This window comes from Primulina tabacum, chromosome 5 (genome assembly GCF_025594145.1).
Source record: "Primulina tabacum isolate GXHZ01 chromosome 5, ASM2559414v2, whole genome shotgun sequence".
Lineage (NCBI taxonomy): Eukaryota > Viridiplantae > Streptophyta > Magnoliopsida > Lamiales > Gesneriaceae > Primulina > Primulina tabacum.
The window spans coordinates 37,049,503-37,074,792 of NC_134554.1; the positions used below are offsets into that span (position 1 = coordinate 37,049,503).

Here is a 25,290-nt window from a genome sequence, read left to right on the forward strand (position 1 = left end):
GTTAAATTTATAAATAACTATTTAACAAAAAGAATATTCTAGGAATGTACTTTTTAGTGTAAGATTTGAAGTAAATGTGTTGGAGATGAATGTTATATTTGGTGCAGAAACTGCACTATTTTGGTGCAATTTTATGGGTTGGAGATGGCCTTATAAACTTCATTCAAAATCTATACCACATTTTCTAACGTCAACAAAACTAAAGAAATTTGTTTGATTAAAGAAATATGATCAATTTAAATATATCATAAAATCATAATTGATTTTTTATGTTCATGTCCAATATTTCATCCCTTTTCTGCTTTTTTTTTTTCCCTTCATTGCTCACATTCACAATAATCTTTCACAAAGAGAAAAATTTCCCAAAATTTATTTCCCTGCTTATTCCATTGTCTTTACCTCTGACCATGACCACCACCCTCTCCTTGTTCTCCCGCCAATAGTTTTTGAATGTGTTTGGATGAGAAAATTTCAAATCCATTTATAATTTCTTTATTAAATAACTTACACAACAGATATTCAAATACATCTAAAATTTTACTTACACTCAAATCGTTAGAATATTAAAATCATTTGAAATCAATTATGATATGTGTAATAGTGTAAATAAGTAACAATTTATTTGAGTTTCTTACCCGACATGAGCCTCAACCCATACCTAGGTTCGAGTGTTGGGATAGTAAAAAAAAAAACACATTCCAGATATGAGATATTTAATTAGTGACGGTGCATAAATACGAATTATGTTTCATGTTGAACCAACTACGGCCTATGACTAATAGTATTGCATTAGAATGAGTTGAAACTCATGTTGGGTCAGCCTACGACCTATGATCGTTACAGTTTATTGCATTAACTTATTTAACAATGAAAATAAATTTGAAACCACTGAATTTCAACTTACCTACGACCTATGATCATTACAGTTTATTGCATTAACTTATTTAACAATGAAAATAAATTTGAAACCACTGAATTTCAACTTACTCAATTCAAATGCAACATTGTGTTACCCATCAATCCCTTCAATTTATACATATTTTTCGATGGTTAGGCCATGATTACATCTAATTAACTATAGTACATATTATAAAACAAACTTCTAGAGAACTACAAATATTATGAAAATTAATCAAAATTATCTAAAATTTTGAAGCTTCCGATGCTGACTCAGGCTGTAAAGCCATTCAAAAAATATGCATCATAGCGATTTTTAAAAAGATCCACTAGGTGTTTAGGGGGATCCAGGGCTCAGAAGAATAGTTCCTCTGTACCTATATACCTACCTATCTACTACATCAGTGTTGGAACATAGGTTGGTAGAAGAGCTTGAAAGCCTCCATGACTTCAAGATACCACATCGATTCCCTATCCGGAAATGCAGAAAGATCAACAAGTTTATGAACCTGTGAGTTGCACAACATCAGCTTTACCCAACTGGAAATCAAGATAATGCCAAGGGTTTATTTGGGTGGGGTGTGTAGAATTTAGTAGATGACTTAATAAAGGTGATGCGACTAGTTTCTAATGGAAGATGCAGTAATGGTGCATGCATGAATCAAGCTGGAGTGAAAATGAGATGTGTTTTTTTACAAATCAAAAGGTTGGAAACACGTCTTAGTTATTATCAGCTTTTAATACATTGGAAAGTCCTTGAAAATACATCTTTTGCACTAGTCTGATAAATATAGAGTATATAGGAGATACAACAGGTAGTCATTGAGTCAGATCGTTCAACAACAATTTACTTGATGAAGAACAAAGAAACTGTAGTCCTATTCCATATGATGAGATGAGAAGCACAATTTTGAAGTTCGAAACACTTTAGCAGAATCACAACTAATGTTGGTTTAAACTGAAGAAATATGATTACCATTCATATTCTAAAGCTGAAAACAAGTGAATTAGATAAGATTTTCTGCACTAAAACAGAGCATGAAAGCTCACTTCTGCATGTAGCTTGAAACAAATTCAAAGTAATAAATAATGCTAGTTACACATTTGAGAAACTCTACATGCAATCCACGGACTGAGAACATTTAATTTGGACGAAAGATAAAATGAACATGAAAGGCCTGATCATTAACAGAAAATTATTGAGTTCATCAGTTTGGCATGCGAAAATTATGGAGCTTATTAGTTTGATGAATCTATCATTATACATATGCACTATCATGGATTCGATTTCTGGTTCAATGGAGCGGAATGAGGGTCAGTACAAAACATAAGGTTGAGGTCCGGGAGCAAGCTCTTCCAGAAGAGAGTTATTTAGTAATTGCAGCATATTTATATATCTTCGTGTTTGTAGATCATAATATTGTGTATAATATCAATACCACCTATAGTCCAAAGGCATCAAAATTTAAAGCTTTCACAAAAGTATAAATGGATTCCTCCTATACCCATCTTCCACCAGTTGTTGCTTCATTAACATACCATAAATTCTCTATAATAAACACTTAGATGTAGCAAATGTAAGAGGAACAGTATGAATTTACCAGTGAAGTCGAAAACTGGCAGCCTGCATGAGTGGGTGAGCAAAATATGCCCCCAAGGTCAAAGCTGTGATCGAAAGATACGGCAACCGCAGAAACTCTTTATAGTAGTCCTTGGGAAGCTTTTGTCGACCTTCAAGAATAGCAGCAAATGGAGTAATACTAGTTCTGCTTTTTAAAACTTCGGAAGCTTCACCATACCGAATGCCTAATCTTCGGTCTCCATTCCAAACACCGAATAAGTGGTGCGTGATCAGACCTACAGAGGCTGCTAATGCAACTGAATTCCCAATCCAGATTGTGTGAGCTATGCACCAAATTACCTGTCCAACCATCTGGGGAAAAAATTTTGAGTACATCACAGTAACTTAGGATTATTTTTGTTTCGGATTAAAAATTGTTATATAATAAAGATGAACAAAGCAGATATTATATGAAAAAAATTGCATATACCATTTCTCAGTTCAGTTAAATCCAAGTTATAATCTCTTAACGTATTCCAATACCATTTGTCATTCTGCCTATACCATTTGTCATTCGGCCTTTAATTTCCGACCTCAAATCTTGAAGATAAAAACTATGTTTATAAGAAAAAGCAGAGTGGGGTGGAAGAAAACAGATTGAACAAAGAAATCATGAAAATCAACCAAGGCACCGGAGAGAAGCAGCAGCAGCAGCAGCACATTGTTATGCTGCCTTTCATGGCGCAAGGCCATTTGATCCCTTTCTTAGCTCTTTCTAACAGAATCCAGCAAAGATTTGGCTTCGAAATCACCATTGCCACTACTCAACTCAATGTTCAGTACCTCAAATCCGCCATAGCCAAAAACTCGGAAGTCCCACAAACGAGACAGTCCAATATCCATCTCTTTGAACTCCCTTTCGATAGCAGCCAACATGGCCTCCCACCGAACATCGAGAACACAGAATCCTTGCCCCTTAACCAAATCATCGACCTCTGTCATGCCTCGATCTCCCTCGAAACCCCCTTTCGCAGCTTGATTTCCGATGTATCGATCAAATATGGCGGCCCTCCGCTTTGCATAATCTCCGATGTTTTCATGGGCTGGGCTACTGAAGTTGCTAGCTCTTGCGGCACGGTGAATGTAACTTTCACCACTTGTGGCGCTTATGGGACCGCCGCTTATGTATCGTTGTGGGAAAATCTTCCCCACAGATTAACCCAAAGCGATGAGTTCAATCTTCCGGGTTTCCCAGATTCTTGCCTTTTTCATCTCAGTCAGTTGCATCCCTTCTCAAGAGCTGCAGATGGAACAGATTCCTGGTCAAGATTCTTCCAACCTCAGATTAGGCTCTCTCTAAATTCTTTCGGATGGCTGTGCAACTCCGCCGAAGAAATCGAACAGCTCGGAGTAGATCTCTTCAAGAAGTACTCAAAACTCCCGGTCTGGTGCATCGGGCCACTCCTTCCACCAGCAATGCTGACTCGAAAACCAACGCGTGTGATTGGACATCAAACCGGAAGAAAACCGGGACTTTCCCCGGAGAAATGCATGGAATGGCTGGACTCAAAGCCCAAAAGCTCTGTTCTGTACATATCTTTCGGCTCTCAAAACACCATCAGCACCACACAAATGATGGCATTAGCCACTGGTTTAGAGGAAAGTAGAACACAATTCATTTGGGTCATCAGGCCACCTATTGGATTCAGCTTAGAAAGCGAGTTCGACTCGAAATGGCTGCCCAACGGGTTCGAGGAACGAATAAAGAACAGCAACCAAGGACTAATGGTAGATGGATGGGCACCCCAGTTGGAAATTCTTTGCCACCGATCAACGGCGGCTTTTTTAAGCCATTGTGGATGGAATTCAACCATGGAGAGCTTAAGCCAAGGAGTACCGATCATCGGGTGGCCACTGGCGGCGGAACAGGCCTACAACGTGAAGATGTTGGTGGAGGAAATGGAAGTCTGTGTGGAGTTAACTAGAGGAACCAAGAGCAGTTTGAACAAGGAGGATGTAATAAAAGCTATAGATACTGTAATGGGAGAAGGTATTAAAGCGGTGGATATGAATAAAAAGGCGGCGGAAATGGGAGAGTTGATTAGATCCGCCGTTAGGGAAGACGGAATCCACGAAGGCTCCTCTGTTAAAGCAATGGATGCTTTTGTTTCTGCTCTTATCTCCAAGAACCCAAGGGCTTTGAACTCCAAGATTGATCAGATTAGTTAAATTTAAATTATATTTAAGAAAATTAGATTTTATTTTGCACTTTTTTTTGGTTCCATTGGTAAAATCTTATGGATCTAATTGCACTTTTACTTTGTTTTTTTTGGGTTCCATTGGTATAGTGTTTGAATCATTGGAACGAAGATTAATGACATGACAACGTTTAATATTGCGAATAGTAACTATTCAATATATTTTTGGATTAATTTGATTCTAATAATATTTTTGTTGTATTATTATGTTATATTATCGTCATTATTATTATCTACACATATATTTAGGAGTAAAAAAATTGGTAGGAAAATTGACAAAGAACTATGTTAATTGTTTAATTGATACATTATCCAATTAAAAGTTAATTTTATTCTTAGCTTAAATTGCTTTTAAGTCTACTTATTGTCATTAAATTTAATTAGGTGCATATTTTTATTTTCAAGATTTGATATATTTATTTAAAAATCAAATTTTAATAAATAATTGTCATACTCATTGTATTAAAAAAATTAACTAATAAATCTAATCTAATACTATTATAAATATATGAGTTATGAGTTTGAATTGTGAGTTTACTATTTTACCATTTTATTTGTTTTACAATTTATCATTTTAATGAGGTTCTTTAAGTCATTTTCTAAGTTGATTTAATATAGTCATTAATAATGTACTAAACTCAAACAAGATAATTATTATTTTGAGTTTATTATTTTATCATTTTATTTGTTTTACAATTTATTATATTCATGAGGTTGTTTAAGTCATTTTCTATGTTGGTTTAATATAGTCATTAATAGTGTACTTAACTCAAACAAGATAATTATTATTTTGATTTTATTTTCAAATTTAATTTAATTAATTATTATTTTGATTTTACTTTCAAATTTAATTTAATTACTTAATTTTATACATTTCCGTCAAACTCATTGAAAATCCTTACCATAATATTACACATTTAAAAAAATTGTTAATATTACTAACATATATTATTACTATTATAAATATATGACTTGATTTTACTTTCAAATTTAATTTAATTAATTTTATACATTTCCGTCAAACTCATGGAAAATCCTTATCATAATGTTATACATTTAAAAAATTTGCTAAAAGTACCAACATATATTACTATTATAAATAAAAAATAATAAATAATATTATAAATATATGACTTTTATTTTTAACTTACTATTTTATCATTTTGTTTGTTTATAATTTTTCATATTCATGAGGTTCTTTAAATTATTTCTATGTTAGTTTAATATGATTATTAATAGAGTGCTTAACTCAATTAAGCTATTTATTATTATAATTTTAATTTTACTTTTAAATTTAAATTTAATTACTTTAATATATTTTACATTGACATTAAATTCATAGAAAATCACTAAATAAAAATTAATATTACGAACATTAAGGTAATAATGAGAAGACGAATGGAGATGAGTGTGATTGAATAAAATAAATTATTAATAAATATTAAGGTCATATAAAACATTTTTTTCCCATTTAGAATATAGATATTTTTAGACTACTTATGTATCAGAAGAGATACGTGATTATGAGAAAATGTTGTATGTAAGTGATTTAAATGTAAACATTTAAGCTATTTAGTTAATTTTCGATATATGATGCTAAATAAATATTATAAAATAATATTTTATCTATTAATCTATCAAATATATGAATTACTTTTGTTAGCTTACTATTTTACTATTTTTTGTTTTACAATTTGTCATGTTAATGATGTTATTTAAATCTTTTTTATGTTAGTTTAATAGGATCATTAATAGTGTACTTAACTCAATCGAACTAATTATTATTTTAATTTACTTTTAAATTTAATTTTACTTACTTAAATTTATACATTGCTGTCAAATTCATGGAAAATCTCGACCATATTAATGATTGGTAATAATGGGAAGACGAAAGAAGGTGAGTCAGATTGAATAAAAATAAATTATTAATAAATATTAAGGTCATATAAAACTTCTTTCTCCCATTTAGATAAATATATTTTCAGACTCTGTATGTGTCAATAGAGATACGTGATTGAGAGAAATTATTTAATGTAAGTGATTTCAAACACTGTTTTTAAGCTATTTAGTCGATTTTTTTATAAATGCTGCTAAATAAATATTATTAAATAATATGATCCATTTGATCATTTTGTGTTCTTGCAATGAGAGGAGTTTTTTACCCTAGCGTTAACATATTTTATTGTTATATGTCATTTGTATTGATCATGTTGTGTTTGGATTGTTTATGTGATTTGTTTGTTTGCCGAAAAAAATAGAAAACAAAACACATATCCCACGAAAATGGTTATTTTTCAATTTTTTATTGTTGAGATATTTTGTTAATTTTTAAACACATAATGCATGTTTTCTGTTGCTTAGATTACTTAGTTTGAAGTGACTTAGAAAATATTAAAAATACCGAAATATTTTTTTTGTTTTTACCTTATGTATCAGAATATCAAGAGATAATATTTTTTTATTTATTGAGACAAATGTTTTTCCAGAATCCTCTATAAATCAATATTTAAAATTTTTTACGACATTATTGTATTCTCTATTCAAAATTTTTGTATTTAGATTGATAGAAAGTATTTGAATTTGAGTTTTTATGTGCTTGCTTATATTATTTTTGTAGTAATATTTATTGTGAAAATAATAGGTGGACTAAAAAAATTCGGTACGTTTAGGAGTCCTCTTGTGGACGATAAACATGGATAAATTGTTAAAAGATATAATATCCAGTAAATTTTTTGCATGCAGTTTTTTGTTCTAATTCAATGATTATGCATGATTCTAAATTTTAATTATATCACCAGTTAACGCATGCTTTGTTGTTGCTAGATATATTTTCTCAACGGTCTAATATTTTTCTTTGGTTTAAGAAAAATTGTGTGACTTTATATTATATTATATTTTTACGACTATTTTTCTTAATGGTTTTATTGAAGGATTTTTTCATGATGATTTCGAGGCACCATTTTTTTCTTTGTGTGTTTTTTTTTATAAGATGTGGAATATCTATGAAATAATGACGTTAATAAGGCGCCTTCTCTTTATTTGAAAAAAATATTGAAAAATTTATACAAATTGTGAATAATATGAGTTAGTATTTAATTTGAGAGTGATTTGTGCTTTTTGTTGCTCGTATATTCTTCCATTTATGTGTTATTGTACTAAATAAATTATTTTAAACTTTGAGTAATCATTTTTCTCTTATCGAGTTTGTTTGTGTTATGATTTTTTTATTCATTTTGGTTAATATTGTTGGCGGTAATTGCTTTTTCTGATATTATATGATGTGCCTTGTTTTTTATATGAAAATAAGTATGAGAGTACACCAATCAAGCCATGTATTTTGGGTCTTCTGTTCTACGAAGAGGATAATAGATGGCTTCTGTGAAATATATAATTTATTGGTTCTTCATACATATAGTCTACGAAATGCGTCAAACTTTGAACAAAAAAGTTAAGACAAATATAGTGGATGAAAAAAGACATGTTAAATAAAAAATAATGTTGCGTATTAATATGTCATAATTTCTGTATGATATAATTAAAGCACATTTTTATAGATATTTGAAATTAGGTCTAACTAAGCAACATGAAACATATACATATATATTAAATCGTATTTAAAGCAAAATGTTAAGATCAAGAATGATTCAGATTTAAATTTCAATGAAGCACAATGAAGAAAAAATTGAAGAATTGTATGTGTACGTTAAGTGTTATATAGTGATTATGGTTCTACTTCATGGTTTGCGACATATGGATTCTATATAAAATGTCAATATTTCTAAAAAATAAAATAGTTTTTCAAAAAGAAAAAATTCTTCAGTCAGAAAAAATACATGAAAAACAAAATGTGCATAATTCTCATTCTATTTATAATGGTATGAGAATAATTCTAAAGCGTTGTGGACACAATAAATCAATTTTGTGCATTTTATTGAGACATTGAGCCATTTCACTTTATTTCCTCCAATATTATCTCGATATATTTCGAAGTGGCTAAAAGGTTGTTTTTGTATCTTTTTTAGTCGAAGTGTCTAACCAATTAATTCATAAGATATATGATGCTAGCATAGAAAACTCATCGCCAAATAAATTCACTTACCCAAATATTGAAATTCAAATAGAATTCTATAATATTTCATAAAATTAATTTTGACTATCATAAAATGCTTATGAAATATAAACAGTTGTATTATTAGATGAGATATTGAATAAGACAAATACTTTGACATTTATTTGAATGATATCTCATACGCATATCTTAATTACGTTATTCGTGTCTTTTCTCAAGGTTTTTAAAAATACAGTTATTAGTTTTGTATGTCGTTCCATAAGATATAAAATATTATAAAACAAAATGTAAAATCAATAGAAGAAAATTTGTTTTGTTTCAATGAATAATATAATATTATGTTCTAGACACAACAAATTAGATTGAAACTATATCATCCTCATGACATGATGCACGCAATCATTGTTCTAAAGCTTTCAAAAAAATGACGAACGAGATGACATTCCTGAATTACGTCAAATTAAACGAGGACACAATTATAAGATATAGTCATTTGAAGAGATTTTCAAGTATTTTTTATCACAATAATTGAGAAATACTGAAATAGTTGTTAAAAATTTATTAACCTTATAGCTATATGTTGACAATATTGATACTAAATATATAAAAATGATATCACAAATATCACAATGTTTGAAAAAGGTGCAATACTATTTATTGATTATGTTGTTGAAGAATATATAGGTTATGCATACTTTTAGTCACAAGTAAAATTCTTCACGACTAAAAGCATGTTTCTTAAGAGTTATAGTTGATGATTGTCAAAAACTGAAAAATTATTTAACAACAAAACAAATAGTCGGAAAAATAAGATTATCAGATAAAAACAATGTAGAAAACCGAAAAAATACCGTGATAAGGAAGCAAGCTACGAGCATGTCAGATCTCAGATGAAGATTGTAAATAACATAGTAGATGTTAAAAACGATCAGATACTTGTTGAATATACCAAAATGGTTATATGCATATTATAAAAAACTACGACAAAGAGTTGTTGAGTTGTCAAATTAAACTAAGAAGCATATTGAAAAGTGTGTCAAGTGGATAAGACAACTTCTCCAATTCATATAACGTCTATGGTCATGTTTTTTTATTTTTTGTTGCTTGGTTTGTTTCAATTGATAAATGCTATTAGCCATGTTTTAATTCATTTAAATATGATCAAAATTTCGTATATATCTTCAGCAGTTTATGTTCTCACGTGCAATGCACGTGCATTTTTCTAGTTCTATATATACTTATGTTGAATAATTTTGTTTTATTCTAGATAATATTTTTTAAAATAATGTTTTGCATAACATGATTATGGTGTTAACAAATCATTAATAATATGATTTTAGCTAAATTCTATTAATAATAAAGTCAATCGATAATCTCCGGTAGTGGTAAATGAAAAATTTTAAATTTTCTGTTGTATGTTTGATATGAGTTCCAGAAAAACCCAACCGAACTACAAAATTGCTTATAAACTTCATTCAAAATCTATAACACATTTTCTAACATTAACAAAACTAAAGAAATTTGTTTGATTAAAAGAAATATGATCAATTTAAATATATGCTAAAATCATAATTGATTTTTTATGTTCATGTCCAATATTTCATCCTTTTTCTTTTCTTTTCTTTTCTTTTTCCCTTCATTGCTCACATTCACAATAATCTTTCACAAAGAGAAAAATTTCCCAAAATTTATTTCCCTGCTTATGCCGTTGTCTTTACCTCTGACCATGACCACCACCCTCTCCTTTTCTCCCGCAAATAATTTTTGAATATGTTTGGATGAGAAAATTTCAATCCATTTATTTAAATATAATTTCTTTATTAAACAAATTACACAACAAAAATTCTAATACATCTAAGATTTTACTTACACTATAATTATATTAATAACGATCAAATTCAAATCGTTAGAATATTAAAGTCATTTGAAATCGATTATGATATGTGTAATAGTGTAAATAAGTAACAATTGATTTGAGTTTCTTACCCGACATGAGCCTCAACCCATACCTGGGTTCGAGTGTTGAGAAAGACGAAAAAAATCACTTTCCAGATGTGAGATATTTAATGAGTGACGGTATATGATCATGGACTATGTTTTATGCTAAACTAACTACGACCTATGACTAAAAGTAGTGCATTAGTATGAATTGAAACTCATGTTGGATCAACCTACGACCTATGATCGTTATAATTTATTATATTTAACTTATTTAACAATGAAAATAAATTTGAAACCACTGTATTTCAAATGACCCAATTCAAATGCAACATTTGTGTTACCCATTAATCCCTTCAAATTATACATATTTTTCGATTGTTAGGCCATGATTACATCTAATAAACTATAGTACATATTATAAAACAAACTTCTAGAGAACTACAAATATTATGAAAATGAATCAAAATTATCTAAAATTTTGAAGCTTCCAATGCTGACTCAGGCTGTAAAGCCATTCAAAAAATATGCATCATAGCAATTTTTTAAAAGATCCACTATGTCCCTCGTGGATTGATGTGGAGCCTCCCAGTTGTTTAGGGGGATCCAAGGCTCAGAAGAATAGTTCCTCTGTACCTATATACCTACCTATCTACTACATCAGTGTTGGAACATAGGTTGGTAAAAGAGCTTGAAAGCCTCCATGACTTCAAGATACCACATCGATTCCCTATCCGGAAATGCAGAAAGATCAACAAGTTTGTGAACCTGTGAGTTACACAACATCAGCTTTAGGCTTTAGCCAACTGGAAATCAAGATAATGCCAAGGGTATATGTGGGTGGTGTGTGTAGAATTTAGTAGATGACTTAATAAAGGTGATGTGACTAGTTTCTAATGGAAGATGCAGTAATGGTGCATGCATGAATCAAGCTGGAGTGAAAATGAGATGTGTTTTTTTACAAATCAAAAGGTTGGGAACACGTCTTAGTTATTATCAGCTTTTAATACATTGGAAAGTCCTTGAAAATACATCTTTTGCACTAGTCTGATAAATATAGAGTATATAGGAGATACAACAGGTAGTCATTGAGTCAGATCGTTCAACAACAATTTACTTGATGAAGAACAAAGAAACTGTAGTCCTATTCCATATGATGAGATGAGAAGCACAATTTTGAAGTTCGAAACACTTTAGCAGAATCACAACTAATGTTGGTTTAAACTGAAGAAATATGATTACCATTCATATTCTAAAGCTGAAAACAAGTGAATTAGATAAGATTTTCTGCACTAAAACAGAGCATGAAAGCTCACTTCTGCATGTAGCTTGAAACAAATTCAAAGTAATAAATAATGCTAGTTACACATTTGAGAAACTCTACATGCAATCCACGGACTGAGAACATTTAATTTGGACGAAAGATAAAATGAACATGAAAGGCCTGATCATTAACAGAAAATTATTGAGTTCATCAGTTTGGCATGCGAAAATTATGGAGCTTATTAGTTTGATGAATCTATCATTATACATATGCACTATCATGGATTCGATTTCTGGTTCAATGGAGCGGAATGAGGGTCAGTACAAAACATAAGGTTGAGGTCCGGGAGCAAGCTCTTCCAGAAGAGAGTTATTTAGTAATTGCAGCATATTTATATATCTTCGTGTTTGTAGATCATATTTTTTATGAGATGTTGAAGATTAATTGATTCAAGTAGAAATTTGTCTGTTCTTGAATTTGGTTCTTTTCTTTATCACATCATCCCCTAACTGGAAACTTGGCATGAGTATCCATTTTTATCATTATCAAGAGTGAAAACAGCTTTCACGTCACAAAACATTGTAATCAAACTTCAAGAATAAACAATAAGTATATTAAGTATACACACCAAGAAATGAAATGGTTGAAAATTATTTGTACGGGATAAAGTAGCAATCCTATATTATTACCTTAATCATTGGAAGATCACCCGCACAAAGAGAATAGCCTCCAACCACCATTATGTACATTCCTACACTCACAAATCTTTAATTACTTCGAAATTTGTACGAATACACAATAAAATTAATGTAAAATAACCTAATAAACAAATGATTAACTGACCTTTTTCCAAACGGCAACTGCGAAAGTCGCCAGAGAGGAAGAGCTCAATGACGCCCGTTCCATCGTCGAGGAGGTATCGACCGCCTCCGCCTTCGTCAGATTCAGCTGTCGAGACGAGAACACCCGGCAATGTCGAGATGAATATCGAAGAAATTGACAAAAAGGAGGCATTTAAGGATAAATCATGGAATTACGCAACACTACACATAGACATACCTGTAGCCAAGCACGTTGAAAGAGAATTCCGCCGAGAGTGAAGGCATTCTGTGACGTCGTTGCGGCGGCGCGTCTCAGGTGTACGCAGAGTAGCTTCAGTGCTGCCAGACCATAATCCATTCGCACGCTTGGGATTGCTAGTAATTTCAAATTTTTGGTGGAAACATTGGAACATTCGCGTGGAATGTATTAAAATATAACTTTATAAAATAATAATATAATTATTTTTCATAAATTATTATTATTATTATTTTAATAATTACTTTTAAATATATAATTACAATTATTATTATAATCAACAACATTATTATTACTAGTTACTCTGCACACGCTTACGCGATGCGTGTATACAATCTTTTTTATCATTATCGATGGATTAAAGTGAAATTTGACAAATTATGGAGGGACTAAATTGATATTTGAATTGTTGAAATAAAAAAATAAAAATAAAAATGTGTAAAGAAAAAGTTGGTGTATTTCCTAGGTGGTTACTATCATGTCCTCAACTTTAATAAAATATAATAGATTACTATTATTTTAATAATTATTATTGAATATTAATAAAACTATTGTAATAATATTGATATTATAATAAATAATTTTTTTTGACAAGTACTACTATTTTTAAAATTAATTTGCATAATATAATATTATATGAGCGTAGATTTTTGTGTTATTTTCGATGGAGTTTTTTTAATCGTAAGTAGTAATAATTAAAATATCACTTTAAAAAAGTAATTATTTATAATATTGATATATTTATTAATATTTCACCAAGTTTTTTTACTAGAATTAAACGCGTCAGATTAGAGTGACTTCCGGTTCATCAATTCACCGGTTAACCAACGGTCTCATATGGATTTAAAAACTATGCATTCAATATGTTCAGAAGATTTTGAAATCTTTGGAATTGAAATTATGAAGTAAAATTTTCATTCATAACATAACAATAAATTTCAAAGTCTTAGTTCATGTAGATTTTTCAAATCCACTCTTTCAATTTTTTTTGTAATCGTTAAGTCTAAAGAATTTCTAATATTATATAAAAACTCTAAAATTTTATATCAGTCATTCAAATGTAAGAAGATGATACATAGTAAAAAGATTCTACAAAAAAGATCGTGACAAACATGTTTCAAGCTTTACGAGTTTAAGTTAGTTTAACACGAGATTACGAAAATTTTTAATTATAACAACTCAATTAACAAATGAAATAGCACATAAAATTTAAGAGCAAATTGATAAATTCTCAAGTTTTCAAAATCACAAACATTAATAGTTCTCTAGACCATACTAGTTCAATTCCACCTATAGTCCAAAGGCATCAAAATTTAAAGCTTTCACAAAAGTATAAATGGATTCCTCCTATACCCATCTTCCACCAGTTGTTGCTTCATTAACATACCACAAATTCTCGATTATAAACACTTAGATGTAGCAAATGTCAGAGGAACAGTATGAAGTTACCAGTGAAGTCGAAAACTGGCAGCCTGCATGAGTGGGTGAGCAAAATATGCCCCCAAGGTCAAAGCCGTGATCGAAAGATATGGCAACCGCAGAAACTCCTTATCAGTCGACGTTTTCTCTTTTTTCTTACCACTGATCGTTTTCTCTTTTTTTTTTTATCACTCATCAGTCGACGTTTTCTCTTTTTTCTGTATATATTTCTTTAATATTTTCGTAAGATTATTTGTGTTTCATTCAAGCTAGTTGACACTTTGTTATCATTCTTATTACTGAATATTCCGTTGGATTCATGCATTTTCCGTGTTTACATGGTTAATTAGTTATATATTGTTATTATATTCGTATGACATGTTTGTACACAACACATGTTATATATATATATATATACATATATATATAAGATTAAGTCTCACAAATTAAATATTTGAAAAATACTATGATTTAGATTTTAAAGGCATAAAGTGACATATAATTTTATTTCTCAACAAATTTTAGCCAACCGTATAAACCGAACCGTATTACAAAAAAACCGAACCTAACCGTAATAAAATGGTTTGGTTTTGGACTAGAGATATTCAAAACCGAAAACCGAAAAACCGAACCGTTGTAGAGTAAAACCGGACCAAACCGACCGTTGCCCACCCCTATAGATTATCACACCACATTCTATGCTCTCACAAACTTGAAAATGAATTCTCATTTCCAATTTCACGCATCATCCTCTAGTTCATCTTTATTGTCTGATAATGAAGATGAAACACCTATTAATTGGATGGATGATTTTGAGAAATTGGATAATACACGAAATGCAATATTGAATATTGTAGCACAAGATCAACAGTTGGTTGCTACCTACATTATCCACTAAGAGCAAGAAGTCACACACGGAGGTTCAATACCAGGTCATATAGTAATTCACCGTGATCGGGAAATTGCCGACCGTAATCTGTTCAACGATTACTTTACCGATAACCCAAGATATAACGAAGCAATGTTTCGACGGAGATTTCGAATGTCTCGAAATATTTTTCTTCGTATAGTTGATGAAGTAAAGAATCATGATATTTACTTCACACAAAGAAGTGATAGTGTGGGGTGTCTCGGGCTATCGACTATTCAAAAAACAACTGCTGCTTTGCGAATTTTAGCTTATGCATTACCCGCGGATGCTACGGATGAATATATCAAAATTGGAGAGTCCACTGCAATTCAATGCATGCAACGCTTTTGTCGAGCCGTGGTGGAAGTTTTTGCTGAGCAATACTTGAGATCTCCTACTGCCGATGATGTTGCCAGGTTACTTTATATTGGTAAACAACGCGGATTCCCTGGAATGTTGGGAAGTCTTGATTGCATGCATTGGAAGTGGAAAAATTGTCCAACGGCTTGGGCGGGTCAATATGCAGGTCGTAGTGGTTCTCCAACAATAATTTTAGAAGTAGTAGCTGACTACGACCTTTGGATATGGCATGCATATTTTGGTATGCCCGGATCCAATAATGACATAAATGTTTTGGGATCGTCCAATCTATTTTTCAACATCGCACAAGGTATTGCCCCTCGAGCTCATTATACAATTGGAGGAAAAGAATATGATACATGATATTACTTGGCTGATGGTATTTTCCTAAATGGTCAACTATTGTACAATCTATCCATGATCCACACGGTCCAAAAAAGAAATATTTTGCAATGAAACAAGAGTCCTGTAGAAAAGACGTGGAGCGTGCATTTGGTGTTCTCCAATCTCGATTTGCGATTGTGGCATCTCCAGCAGGTGCTTGGAAGAAACATCATTTACATGATATAATGACATCATGTATTATAATGCACAATAATTATCGAAGATGAACGTGACCTTAACGCACCCATTGAAGATATGAGAGAAGCACCAACTCCGGATGTAGAAATGGTTATCGATGAGAATATCAGATTTCAAGAATTTCTCGCTCGATATAAAAAGATAAAAGACAAAAATGCTCACTATGCACTACGAAATGCTTTAATTGATCATTTGTGGGAAGAATATAGTTGTTCAAATGTTTGAATTTGGATTCATATTAAGTTCTAAAAATAAATTATATGTATTAAAATTATGTCAATTTTAATAATGAAGCATTTGTATTAATTCGTATTATAAATATTAGAGTTAATATATATAAGAATCAAATAGATAAATTTAACTATTAATAAAAATAAAATTATAATTATAATACTAATGTTAACATTAATTATAATTTTATTGTTAAATTTATAAATAACTATTTAACAAAAAGAATATTCTAGGAATGTACTTTTTAGTGTAAGATTTGAAGTAAATGTGTTGGAGATGAATGTTATATTTGGTGCAGAAACTGCACTATTTTGGTGCAATTTTATGGGTTGGAGATGGCCTTATAAACTTCATTCAAAATCTATACCACATTTTCTAACGTCAACAAAACTAAAGAAATTTGTTTGATTAAAGAATATGATCAATTTAAATATATCATAAAATCATAATTGATTTTTTATGTTCATGTCCAATATTTCATCCCTTTTCTGCTTTTTTTTTTCCCTTCATTGCTCACATTCACAATAATCTTTCACAAAGAGAAAAATTTCCCAAAATTTATTTCCCTGCTTATTCCATTGTCTTTACCTCTGACCATGACCACCACCCTCTCCTTGTTCTCCCGCCAATAGTTTTTGAATGTGTTTGGATGAGAAAATTTCAAATCCATTTATAATTTCTTTATTAAATAACTTACACAACAGATATTCAAATACATCTAAAATTTTACTTACACTCAAATCGTTAGAATATTAAAATCATTTGAAATCAATTATGATATGTGTAATAGTGTAAATAAGTAACAATTTATTTGAGTTTCTTACCCGACATGAGCCTCAACCCATACCTAGGTTCGAGTGTTGGGATAGTAAAAAAAAAAAACACTTTCCAGATATGAGATATTTAATTAGTGACGGTGCATAAATACGAACTATGTTTCATGTTGAACCAACTACGGCCTATGACTAATAGTATTGCATTAGAATGAGTTGAAACTCATGTTGGGTCAGCCTACGACCTATGATCGTTACAGTTTATTGCATTAACTTATTTAACAATGAAAATAAATTTGAAACCACTGAATTTCAACTTACCTACGACCTATGATCATTACAGTTTATTGCATTAACTTATTTAACAATGAAAATAAATTTGAAACCACTGAATTTCAACTTACTCAATTCAAATGCAACATTGTGTTACCCATCAATCCCTTCAATTTATACATATTTTTCGATGGTTAGGCCATGATTACATCTAATTAACTATAGTACATATTATAAAACAAACTTCTAGAGAACTACAAATATTATGAAAATTAATCAAAATTATCTAAAATTTTGAAGCTTCCGATGCTGACTCAGGCTGTAAAGCCATTCAAAAAATATGCATCATAGCGATTTTTAAAAAGATCCACTAGGTGTTTAGGGGGATCCAGGGCTCAGAAGAATAGTTCCTCTGTACCTATATACCTACCTATCTACTACATCAGTGTTGGAACATAGGTTGGTAGAAGAGCTTGAAAGCCTCCATGACTTCAAGATACCACATCGATTCCCTATCCGGAAATGCAGAAAGATCAACAAGTTTATGAACCTGTGAGTTGCACAACATCAGCTTTACCCAACTGGAAATCAAGATAATGCCAAGGGTTTATTTGGGTGGGGTGTGTAGAATTTAGTAGATGACTTAATAAAGGTGATGTGACTAGTTTCTAATGGAAGATGCAGTAATGGTGCATGCATGAATCAAGCTGGAGTGAAAATGAGATGTGTTTTTTTACAAATCAAAAGGTTGGAAACACGTCTTAGTTATTATCAGCTTTTAATACATTGGAAAGTCCTTGAAAATACATCTTTTGCACTAGTCTGATAAATATAGAGTATATAGGAGATACAACAGGTAGTCATTGAGTCAGATCGTTCAACAACAATTTACTTGATGAAGAACAAAGAAACTGTAGTCCTATTCCATATGATGAGATGAGAAGCACAATTTTGAAGTTCGAAACACTTTAGCAGAATCACAACTAATGTTGGTTTAAACTGAAGAAATATGATTACCATTCATATTCTAAAGCTGAAAACAAGTGAATTAGATAAGATTTTCTGCACTAAAACAGAGCATGAAAGCTCACTTCTGCATGTAGCTTGAAACAAATTCAAAGTAATAAATAATGCTAGTTACACATTTGAGAAACTCTACATGCAATCCACGGACTGAGAACATTTATTTGGACGAAAGATAAAATGAACATGAAAGGCCTGATCATTAACAGAAAATTATTGAGTTCATCAGTTTGGCATGCGAAAATTATGGAGCTTATTAGTTTGATGAATCTATCATTATACATATGCACTATCATGGATTCGATTTCTGGTTCAATGGAGCGGAATGAGGGTCAGTACAAAACATAAGGTTGAGGTCCGGGAGCAAGCTCTTCCAGAAGAGAGTTATTTAGTAATTGCAGCATATTTATATATCTTCGTGTTTGTAGATCATAATATTGTGTATAATATCAATACCACCTATAGTCCAAAGGCATCAAAATTTAAAGCTTTCACAAAAGTATAAATGGATTCCTCCTATACCCATCTTCCACCAGTTGTTGCTTCATTAACATACCATAAATTCTCTATAATAAACACTTAGATGTAGCAAATGTAAGAGGAACAGTATGAATTTACCAGTGAAGTCGAAAACTGGCAGCCTGCATGAGTGGGTGAGCAAAATATGCCCCCAAGGTCAAAGCTGTGATCGAAAGATACGGCAACCGCAGAAACTCTTTATAGTAGTCCTTGGGAAGCTTTTGTCGACCTTCAAGAATAGCAGCAAATGGAGTAATACTAGTTCTGCTTTTTAAAACTTCGGAAGCTTCACCATACCGAATGCCTAATCTTCGGTCTCCATTCCAAACACCGAATAAGTGGTGCGTGATCAGACCTACAGAGGCTGCTAATGCAACTGAATTCCCAATCCAGATTGTGTGAGCTATGCACCAAATTACCTGTCCAACCATCTGGGGAAAAAATTTTGAGTACATCACAGTAACTTAGGATTATTTTTGTTTCGGATTAAAAATTGTTATATAATAAAGATGAACAAAGCAGATATTATATGAAAAAAATTGCATATACCATTTCTCAGTTCAGTTAAATCCAAGTTATAATCTCTTAACGTATTCCAATACCATTTGTCATTCTGCCTATACCATTTGTCATTCGGCCTTTAATTTCCGACCTCAAATCTTGAAGATAAAAACTATGTTTATAAGAAAAAGCAGAGTGGGGTGGAAGAAAACAGATTGAACAAAGAAATCATGAAAATCAACCAAGGCACCGGAGAGAAGCAGCAGCAGCAGCAGCACATTGTTATGCTGCCTTTCATGGCGCAAGGCCATTTGATCCCTTTCTTAGCTCTTTCTAACAGAATCCAGCAAAGATTTGGCTTCGAAATCACCATTGCCACTACTCAACTCAATGTTCAGTACCTCAAATCCGCCATAGCCAAAAACTCGGAAGTCCCACAAACGAGACAGTCCAATATCCATCTCTTTGAACTCCCTTTCGATAGCAGCCAACATGGCCTCCCACCGAACATCGAGAACACAGAATCCTTGCCCCTTAACCAAATCATCGACCTCTGTCATGCCTCGATCTCCCTCGAAACCCCCTTTCGCAGCTTGATTTCCGATGTATCGATCAAATATGGCGGCCCTCCGCTTTGCATAATCTCCGATGTTTTCATGGGCTGGGCTACTGAAGTTGCTAGCTCTTGCGGCACGGTGAATGTAACTTTCACCACTTGTGGCGCTTATGGGACCGCCGCTTATGTATCGTTGTGGGAAAATCTTCCCCACAGATTAACCCAAAGCGATGAGTTCAATCTTCCGGGTTTCCCAGATTCTTGCCTTTTTCATCTCAGTCAGTTGCATCCCTTCTCAAGAGCTGCAGATGGAACAGATTCCTGGTCAAGATTCTTCCAACCTCAGATTAGGCTCTCTCTAAATTCTTTCGGATGGCTGTGCAACTCCGCCGAAGAAATCGAACAGCTCGGAGTAGATCTCTTCAAGAAGTACTCAAAACTCCCGGTCTGGTGCATCGGGCCACTCCTTCCACCAGCAATGCTGACTCGAAAACCAACGCGTGTGATTGGACATCAAACCGGAAGAAAACCGGGACTTTCCCCGGAGAAATGCATGGAATGGCTGGACTCAAAGCCCAAAAGCTCTGTTCTGTACATATCTTTCGGCTCTCAAAACACCATCAGCACCACACAAATGATGGCATTAGCCACTGGTTTAGAGGAAAGTAGAACACAATTCATTTGGGTCATCAGGCCACCTATTGGATTCAGCTTAGAAAGCGAGTTCGACTCGAAATGGCTGCCCAACGGGTTCGAGGAACGAATAAAGAACAGCAACCAAGGACTAATGGTAGATGGATGGGCACCCCAGTTGGAAATTCTTTGCCACCGATCAACGGCGGCTTTTTTAAGCCATTGTGGATGGAATTCAACCATGGAGAGCTTAAGCCAAGGAGTACCGATCATCGGGTGGCCACTGGCGGCGGAACAGGCCTACAACGTGAAGATGTTGGTGGAGGAAATGGAAGTCTGTGTGGAGTTAACTAGAGGAACCAAGAGCAGTTTGAGCAAGGAGGATGTAATAAAAGCTATAGATACTGTAATGGGAGAAGGTATTAAAGCGGTGGATATGAATAAAAAGGCGGCGGAAATGGGAGAGTTGATTAGATCCGCCGTTAGGGAAGACGGAATCCACGAAGGCTCCTCTGTTAAAGCAATGGATGCTTTTGTTTCTGCTCTTATCTCCAAGAACCCAAGGGCTTTGAACTCCAAGATTGATCAGATTAGTTAAATTTAAATTATATTTAAGAAAATTAGATTTTATTTTGCACTTTTTTTTGGTTCCATTGGTAAAATCTTATGGATCTAATTGCACTTTTACTTTGTTTTTTTTTGGGTTCCATTGGTATAGTGTTTGAATCATTGGAACGAAGATTAATGACATGACAACGTTTAATATTGCGAATAGTAACTATTCAATATATTTTTGGATTAATTTGATTCTAATCATATTTTTGTTGTATTATTATGTTATATTATCGTCATTATTATTATCTATACATATATTTAGGAGTAAAAAAATTGGTAGGAAAATTGACAAAGAACTATGTTAATTGTTTAATTGATACATTATCCAATTAAAAGTTAATTTTATTCTTAGCTTAAATTGCTTTTAAGTCTACTTATTGTCATTAAATTTAATTAGGTGCATATTTTTATTTTCAAGATTTGATATATTTATTTAAAAATCAAATTTTAATAAATAATTGTCATACTCATTGTATTAAAAAAATTAACTAATAAATCTAATCTAATACTATTATAAATATATGAGTTATGAGTTTAAATTGTGAGTTTATTATTTTACTATTTTATTTGTTTTACAATTTATCATTTTAATGAGGTTCTTTAAGTCATTTTCTATGTTGATTTAATATAGTCATTAATAATGTACTAAACTCAAACAAGATAATTATTATTTTGAGTTTATTATTTTATCATTTTATTTGTTTTACAATTTATTATATTCATGAGGTTGTTTAAGTCATTTTCTATGTTGGTTTAATATAGTCATTAATAGTGTACTTAACTCAAACAAGATAATTATTATTTTGATTTTATTTTCAAATTTAATTTAATTAATTATTATTTTGATTTTACTTTCAAATTTAATTTAATTACTTAATTTTATACATTTCCGTCAAACTCATTGAAAATCCTTACCATAATGTTACACATTTAAAAAAATTGTTAATATTACTAACATATATTATTACTATTATAAATATATGACTTGATTTTACTTTCAAATTTAATTTAATTAATTTTATACATTTCCGTCAAAAATCCTTATCATAATGTTATACATTTAAAAAATTTGCTAAAAGTACCAACATATATTACTATTATAAATAATAAAAAATAAATAATATTATAAATATATGATTTTTATTTTTAACTTACTATTTTATCATTTTGTTTGTTTATAATTTTTCATGTTCATGAGGTTCTTTAAATTATTTCTATGTTAGTTTAATATGATTATTAATAGAGTGCTTAACTCAATCAAGCTATTTATTATTATAATTTTAATTTTACTTTTAAATTTAAAATTAATTACTTTAATATATTTTACATTGACATTAAATTCATAGAAAATCACTAAATAAAAATTAATATTACAAACATTAAGGTAATAATGAGAAGACGAATGGAGATGAGTGTGATTGAATAAAATAAATTATTAATAAATATTAAGGTCATATAAAACATTTTTTTCCCATTTAGAATATAGATATTTTTAGACTACTTATGTATCAGAAGAGATACGTGATTATGAGAAAATGTTGTATGTAAGTGATTTAAATGTAAACATTTAAGCTATTTAGTTAATTTTCGATATATGATGCTAAATAAATATTATAAAATAATATTTTATCTATTAATCTATCAAATATATGAATTACTTTTGTGAGCTTACTATTTTACTATTTTTTGTTTTACAATTTGTCATGTTAATGATGTTATTTAAATCTTTTTTATGTTAGTTTAATAGGATCATTAATAGTGTACTTAACTCAATCGAACTAATTATTATTTTAATTTACTTTTAAATTTAATTTTAGTTACTTAAATTTATACATTGCTGTCAAATTCATGGAAAATCTCGACCATATTAATGATTGGTAATAATGGGAAGACGAAAGAAGGTGAGTCAGATTGAATAAAAATAAATTCTTAATAAATATTAAGGTCATATAAAACTTCTTTCTCCCATTTAGATAAATATATTTTCAGACTCTGTATGTGTCAATAGAGATACGTGATTGAGAGAAATTATTTAATGTAAGTGATTTCAAACACTGTTTTTAAGCTATTTAGTCGATTTTTTTATAAATGCTGCTAAATAAATATTATTAAATAATATGATCCATTTGATCATTTTGTGTTCTTGCAATGAGAGGAGTTTTTTACCCTAGCGTTAACATATTTTATTGTTATATGTCATTTGTATTGATCATGTTGTGTTTGGATTGTTTATGTGATTTGTTTGTTTGCCGAAAAAAATAGAAAACAAAACACATATCCCACGAAAATGGTTATTTTTCAATTTTTTTATTGTTGAGATATTTTGTTAATTTTTAAACACATAATGCATGTTTTCTGTTGCTTAGATTACTTAGTTTGAAGTGACTTAGAAAATATTAAAAATACCGAAATATTTTTTTTGTTTTTACCTTATGTATCAGAATATCAAGAGATAATATTTTTTTATTTATTGAGACAAATGTTTTTCCAGAATCCTCTATAAATCAATATTTAAAATTTTTTACGACATTATTGTATTCTCTATTCAAAATTTTTGTATTTAGATTGATAGAAAGTATTTGAATTTGAGTTTTTATGTGCTTGCTTATATTATTTTTGTAGTAATATTTATTGTGAAAATAATAGGTGGACTAAAAAAATTCGGTACGTTTAGGAGTCCTCTTGTGGACGATAAACATGGATAAATTGTTAAAAGATATAATATCCAGTAAATTTTTTGCATGCAGTTTTTTGTTCTAATTCAATGATTATGCATGATTCTAAATTTTAATTATATCACCAGTTAACGCATGATTTGTTGTTGCTAGATATATTTTCTCAACGGTCTAATATTTTTCTTTGGTTTAAGAAAAATTGTGTGACTTTATATTATATTATATTTTTACGACTATTTTTCTTAATGGTTTTATTGAAGGATTTTTTCATGATGATTTCGAGGCACCATTTTTTTCTTTGTGTGTTTTTTTTTTATAAGATGTGGAATATCTATGAAATAATGACGTTAATAAGGCGCCTTCTCTTTATTTGAAAAAAATATTAAAAAATTTATACAAATTGTGAATAATATGAGTTAGTATTTAATTTGAGAGTGATTTGTGCTTTTTGTTGCTCGTATATTCTTCCATTTATGTGTTATTGTACTAAATAAATTATTTTAAACTTTGAGTAATCATTTTTCTCTTATCGAGTTTGTTTGTGTTATGATTTTTTTATTCATTTTGGTTAATATTGTTGGCGGTAATTGCTTTTTCTGATATTATATGATGTGCCTTGTTTTTTATATGAAAATAAGTATGAGAGTACACCAATCAAGCCATGTATTTTGGGTCTTCTGTTCTACGAAGAGGATAATAGATGGCTTCTGTGAAATATATAATTTATTGGTTCTTCATACATATAGTCTACGAAATGCGTCAAATTTTGAACAAAAAAGTTAAGACAAATATAGTGGATGAAAAAAGACATGTTAAATAAAAAATAATGTTGCGTATTAATATGTCATAATTTCTGTATGATATAATTCAAGCACATTTTTTATAGATATTTGAAATTAGGTCTAACTAAGCAACATGAAACATATACATATATATTAAATCGTATTTAAAGCAAAATGTTAAGATCAAGAATGATTCAGATTTAAATTTCAATGAAGCACAATGAAGAAGAAATTGAAGAATTGTATGTGTACGTTAAGTGTTATATAGTGATTATGGTTCTACTTCATGGTTTGCGACATATGGATTCTATATAAAATGCCAATATTTCTAAAAAATAAAATAGTTTTTCAAAAAGAAAAAATTCTTCAGTCAG

At 30.7% G+C, this 25,290-nt stretch overlaps 4 protein-coding genes across 4 annotated transcripts; 3 read left to right on the forward strand and 1 right to left on the reverse strand.

Annotated features, from left to right (window-relative positions):
* The first annotated feature begins 2,305 nt into the window (after positions 1 to 2,305).
* On the forward strand, positions 2,306 to 4,780 carry LOC142547545 (UDP-glycosyltransferase 92A1-like). The gene has a single exon (XM_075655898.1). The coding sequence runs from the start codon at positions 3,131 to 3,133 to the stop codon at positions 4,685 to 4,687; it is 1,557 nt and encodes a 518-aa protein (XP_075512013.1). The 5' UTR covers positions 2,306 to 3,130; the 3' UTR covers positions 4,688 to 4,780.
* Positions 4,781 to 11,192: 6,412 nt separating this feature from the next.
* On the reverse strand, positions 11,193 to 13,243 carry LOC142547546 (uncharacterized). The gene is made up of 4 exons (XM_075655899.1): positions 13,047 to 13,243; positions 12,831 to 12,935; positions 12,677 to 12,738; positions 11,193 to 11,491 (listed from the first exon to the last, which is right to left on the reverse strand). The coding sequence occupies exons 1-4, from the start codon at positions 13,219 to 13,221 to the stop codon at positions 11,384 to 11,386; spliced, it is 450 nt and encodes a 149-aa protein (XP_075512014.1). The 5' UTR covers positions 13,222 to 13,243; the 3' UTR covers positions 11,193 to 11,383.
* A 1,260-nt stretch (positions 13,244 to 14,503) lies between these two features.
* Positions 14,504 to 16,560, forward strand: LOC142544402 (uncharacterized). The gene is made up of 5 exons (XM_075651455.1): positions 14,504 to 14,570; positions 15,383 to 15,857; positions 15,918 to 16,091; positions 16,136 to 16,290; positions 16,391 to 16,560. The coding sequence occupies exons 1-5, from the start codon at positions 14,504 to 14,506 to the stop codon at positions 16,558 to 16,560; spliced, it is 1,041 nt and encodes a 346-aa protein (XP_075507570.1).
* A 2,506-nt stretch (positions 16,561 to 19,066) lies between these two features.
* Positions 19,067 to 21,535, forward strand: LOC142547544 (UDP-glycosyltransferase 92A1-like). Its single transcript, XM_075655897.1, has one exon. The coding sequence runs from the start codon at positions 19,886 to 19,888 to the stop codon at positions 21,440 to 21,442; it is 1,557 nt and encodes a 518-aa protein (XP_075512012.1). The 5' UTR covers positions 19,067 to 19,885; the 3' UTR covers positions 21,443 to 21,535.
* The last annotated feature ends 3,755 nt before the right edge of the window (positions 21,536 to 25,290 follow it).

What these genes read in the sequence shown, in the direction of transcription:
- LOC142547545 (XM_075655898.1), top strand. Translation starts at nt 3,131, where the DNA reads ATGAAAATCAACCAAGGCACCGGAGAGAAGCAGCAGCAGCAGCAGCAC.
- LOC142547546 (XM_075655899.1), bottom strand. Translation starts at nt 13,221, where the DNA reads ATGTTCCAATGTTTCCACCAAAAATTTGAAATTACTAGCAATCCCAAG. An exon ending in TTCAACGTGCTTGGCTACAG is followed by an intron (nt 12,936 to 13,046) that starts GTATGTCTATGT and finishes TCGTCTCGACAG; the next exon opens with CTGAATCTGACGAAGGCGGA. An exon ending in CAGTTGCCGTTTGGAAAAAG is followed by an intron (nt 12,739 to 12,830) that starts GTCAGTTAATCA and finishes TTGTGAGTGTAG; the next exon opens with GAATGTACATAATGGTGGTT.
- LOC142544402 (XM_075651455.1), top strand. Translation starts at nt 14,504, where the DNA reads ATGAAGTTACCAGTGAAGTCGAAAACTGGCAGCCTGCATGAGTGGGTG. An exon ending in GAGCAAAATATGCCCCCAAG is followed by an intron (nt 14,571 to 15,382) that starts GTCAAAGCCGTG and finishes TTATCCACTAAG; the next exon opens with AGCAAGAAGTCACACACGGA. An exon ending in GATTGTGGCATCTCCAGCAG is followed by an intron (nt 16,291 to 16,390) that starts GTGCTTGGAAGA and finishes CACCCATTGAAG; the next exon opens with ATATGAGAGAAGCACCAACT.
- LOC142547544 (XM_075655897.1), top strand. Translation starts at nt 19,886, where the DNA reads ATGAAAATCAACCAAGGCACCGGAGAGAAGCAGCAGCAGCAGCAGCAC.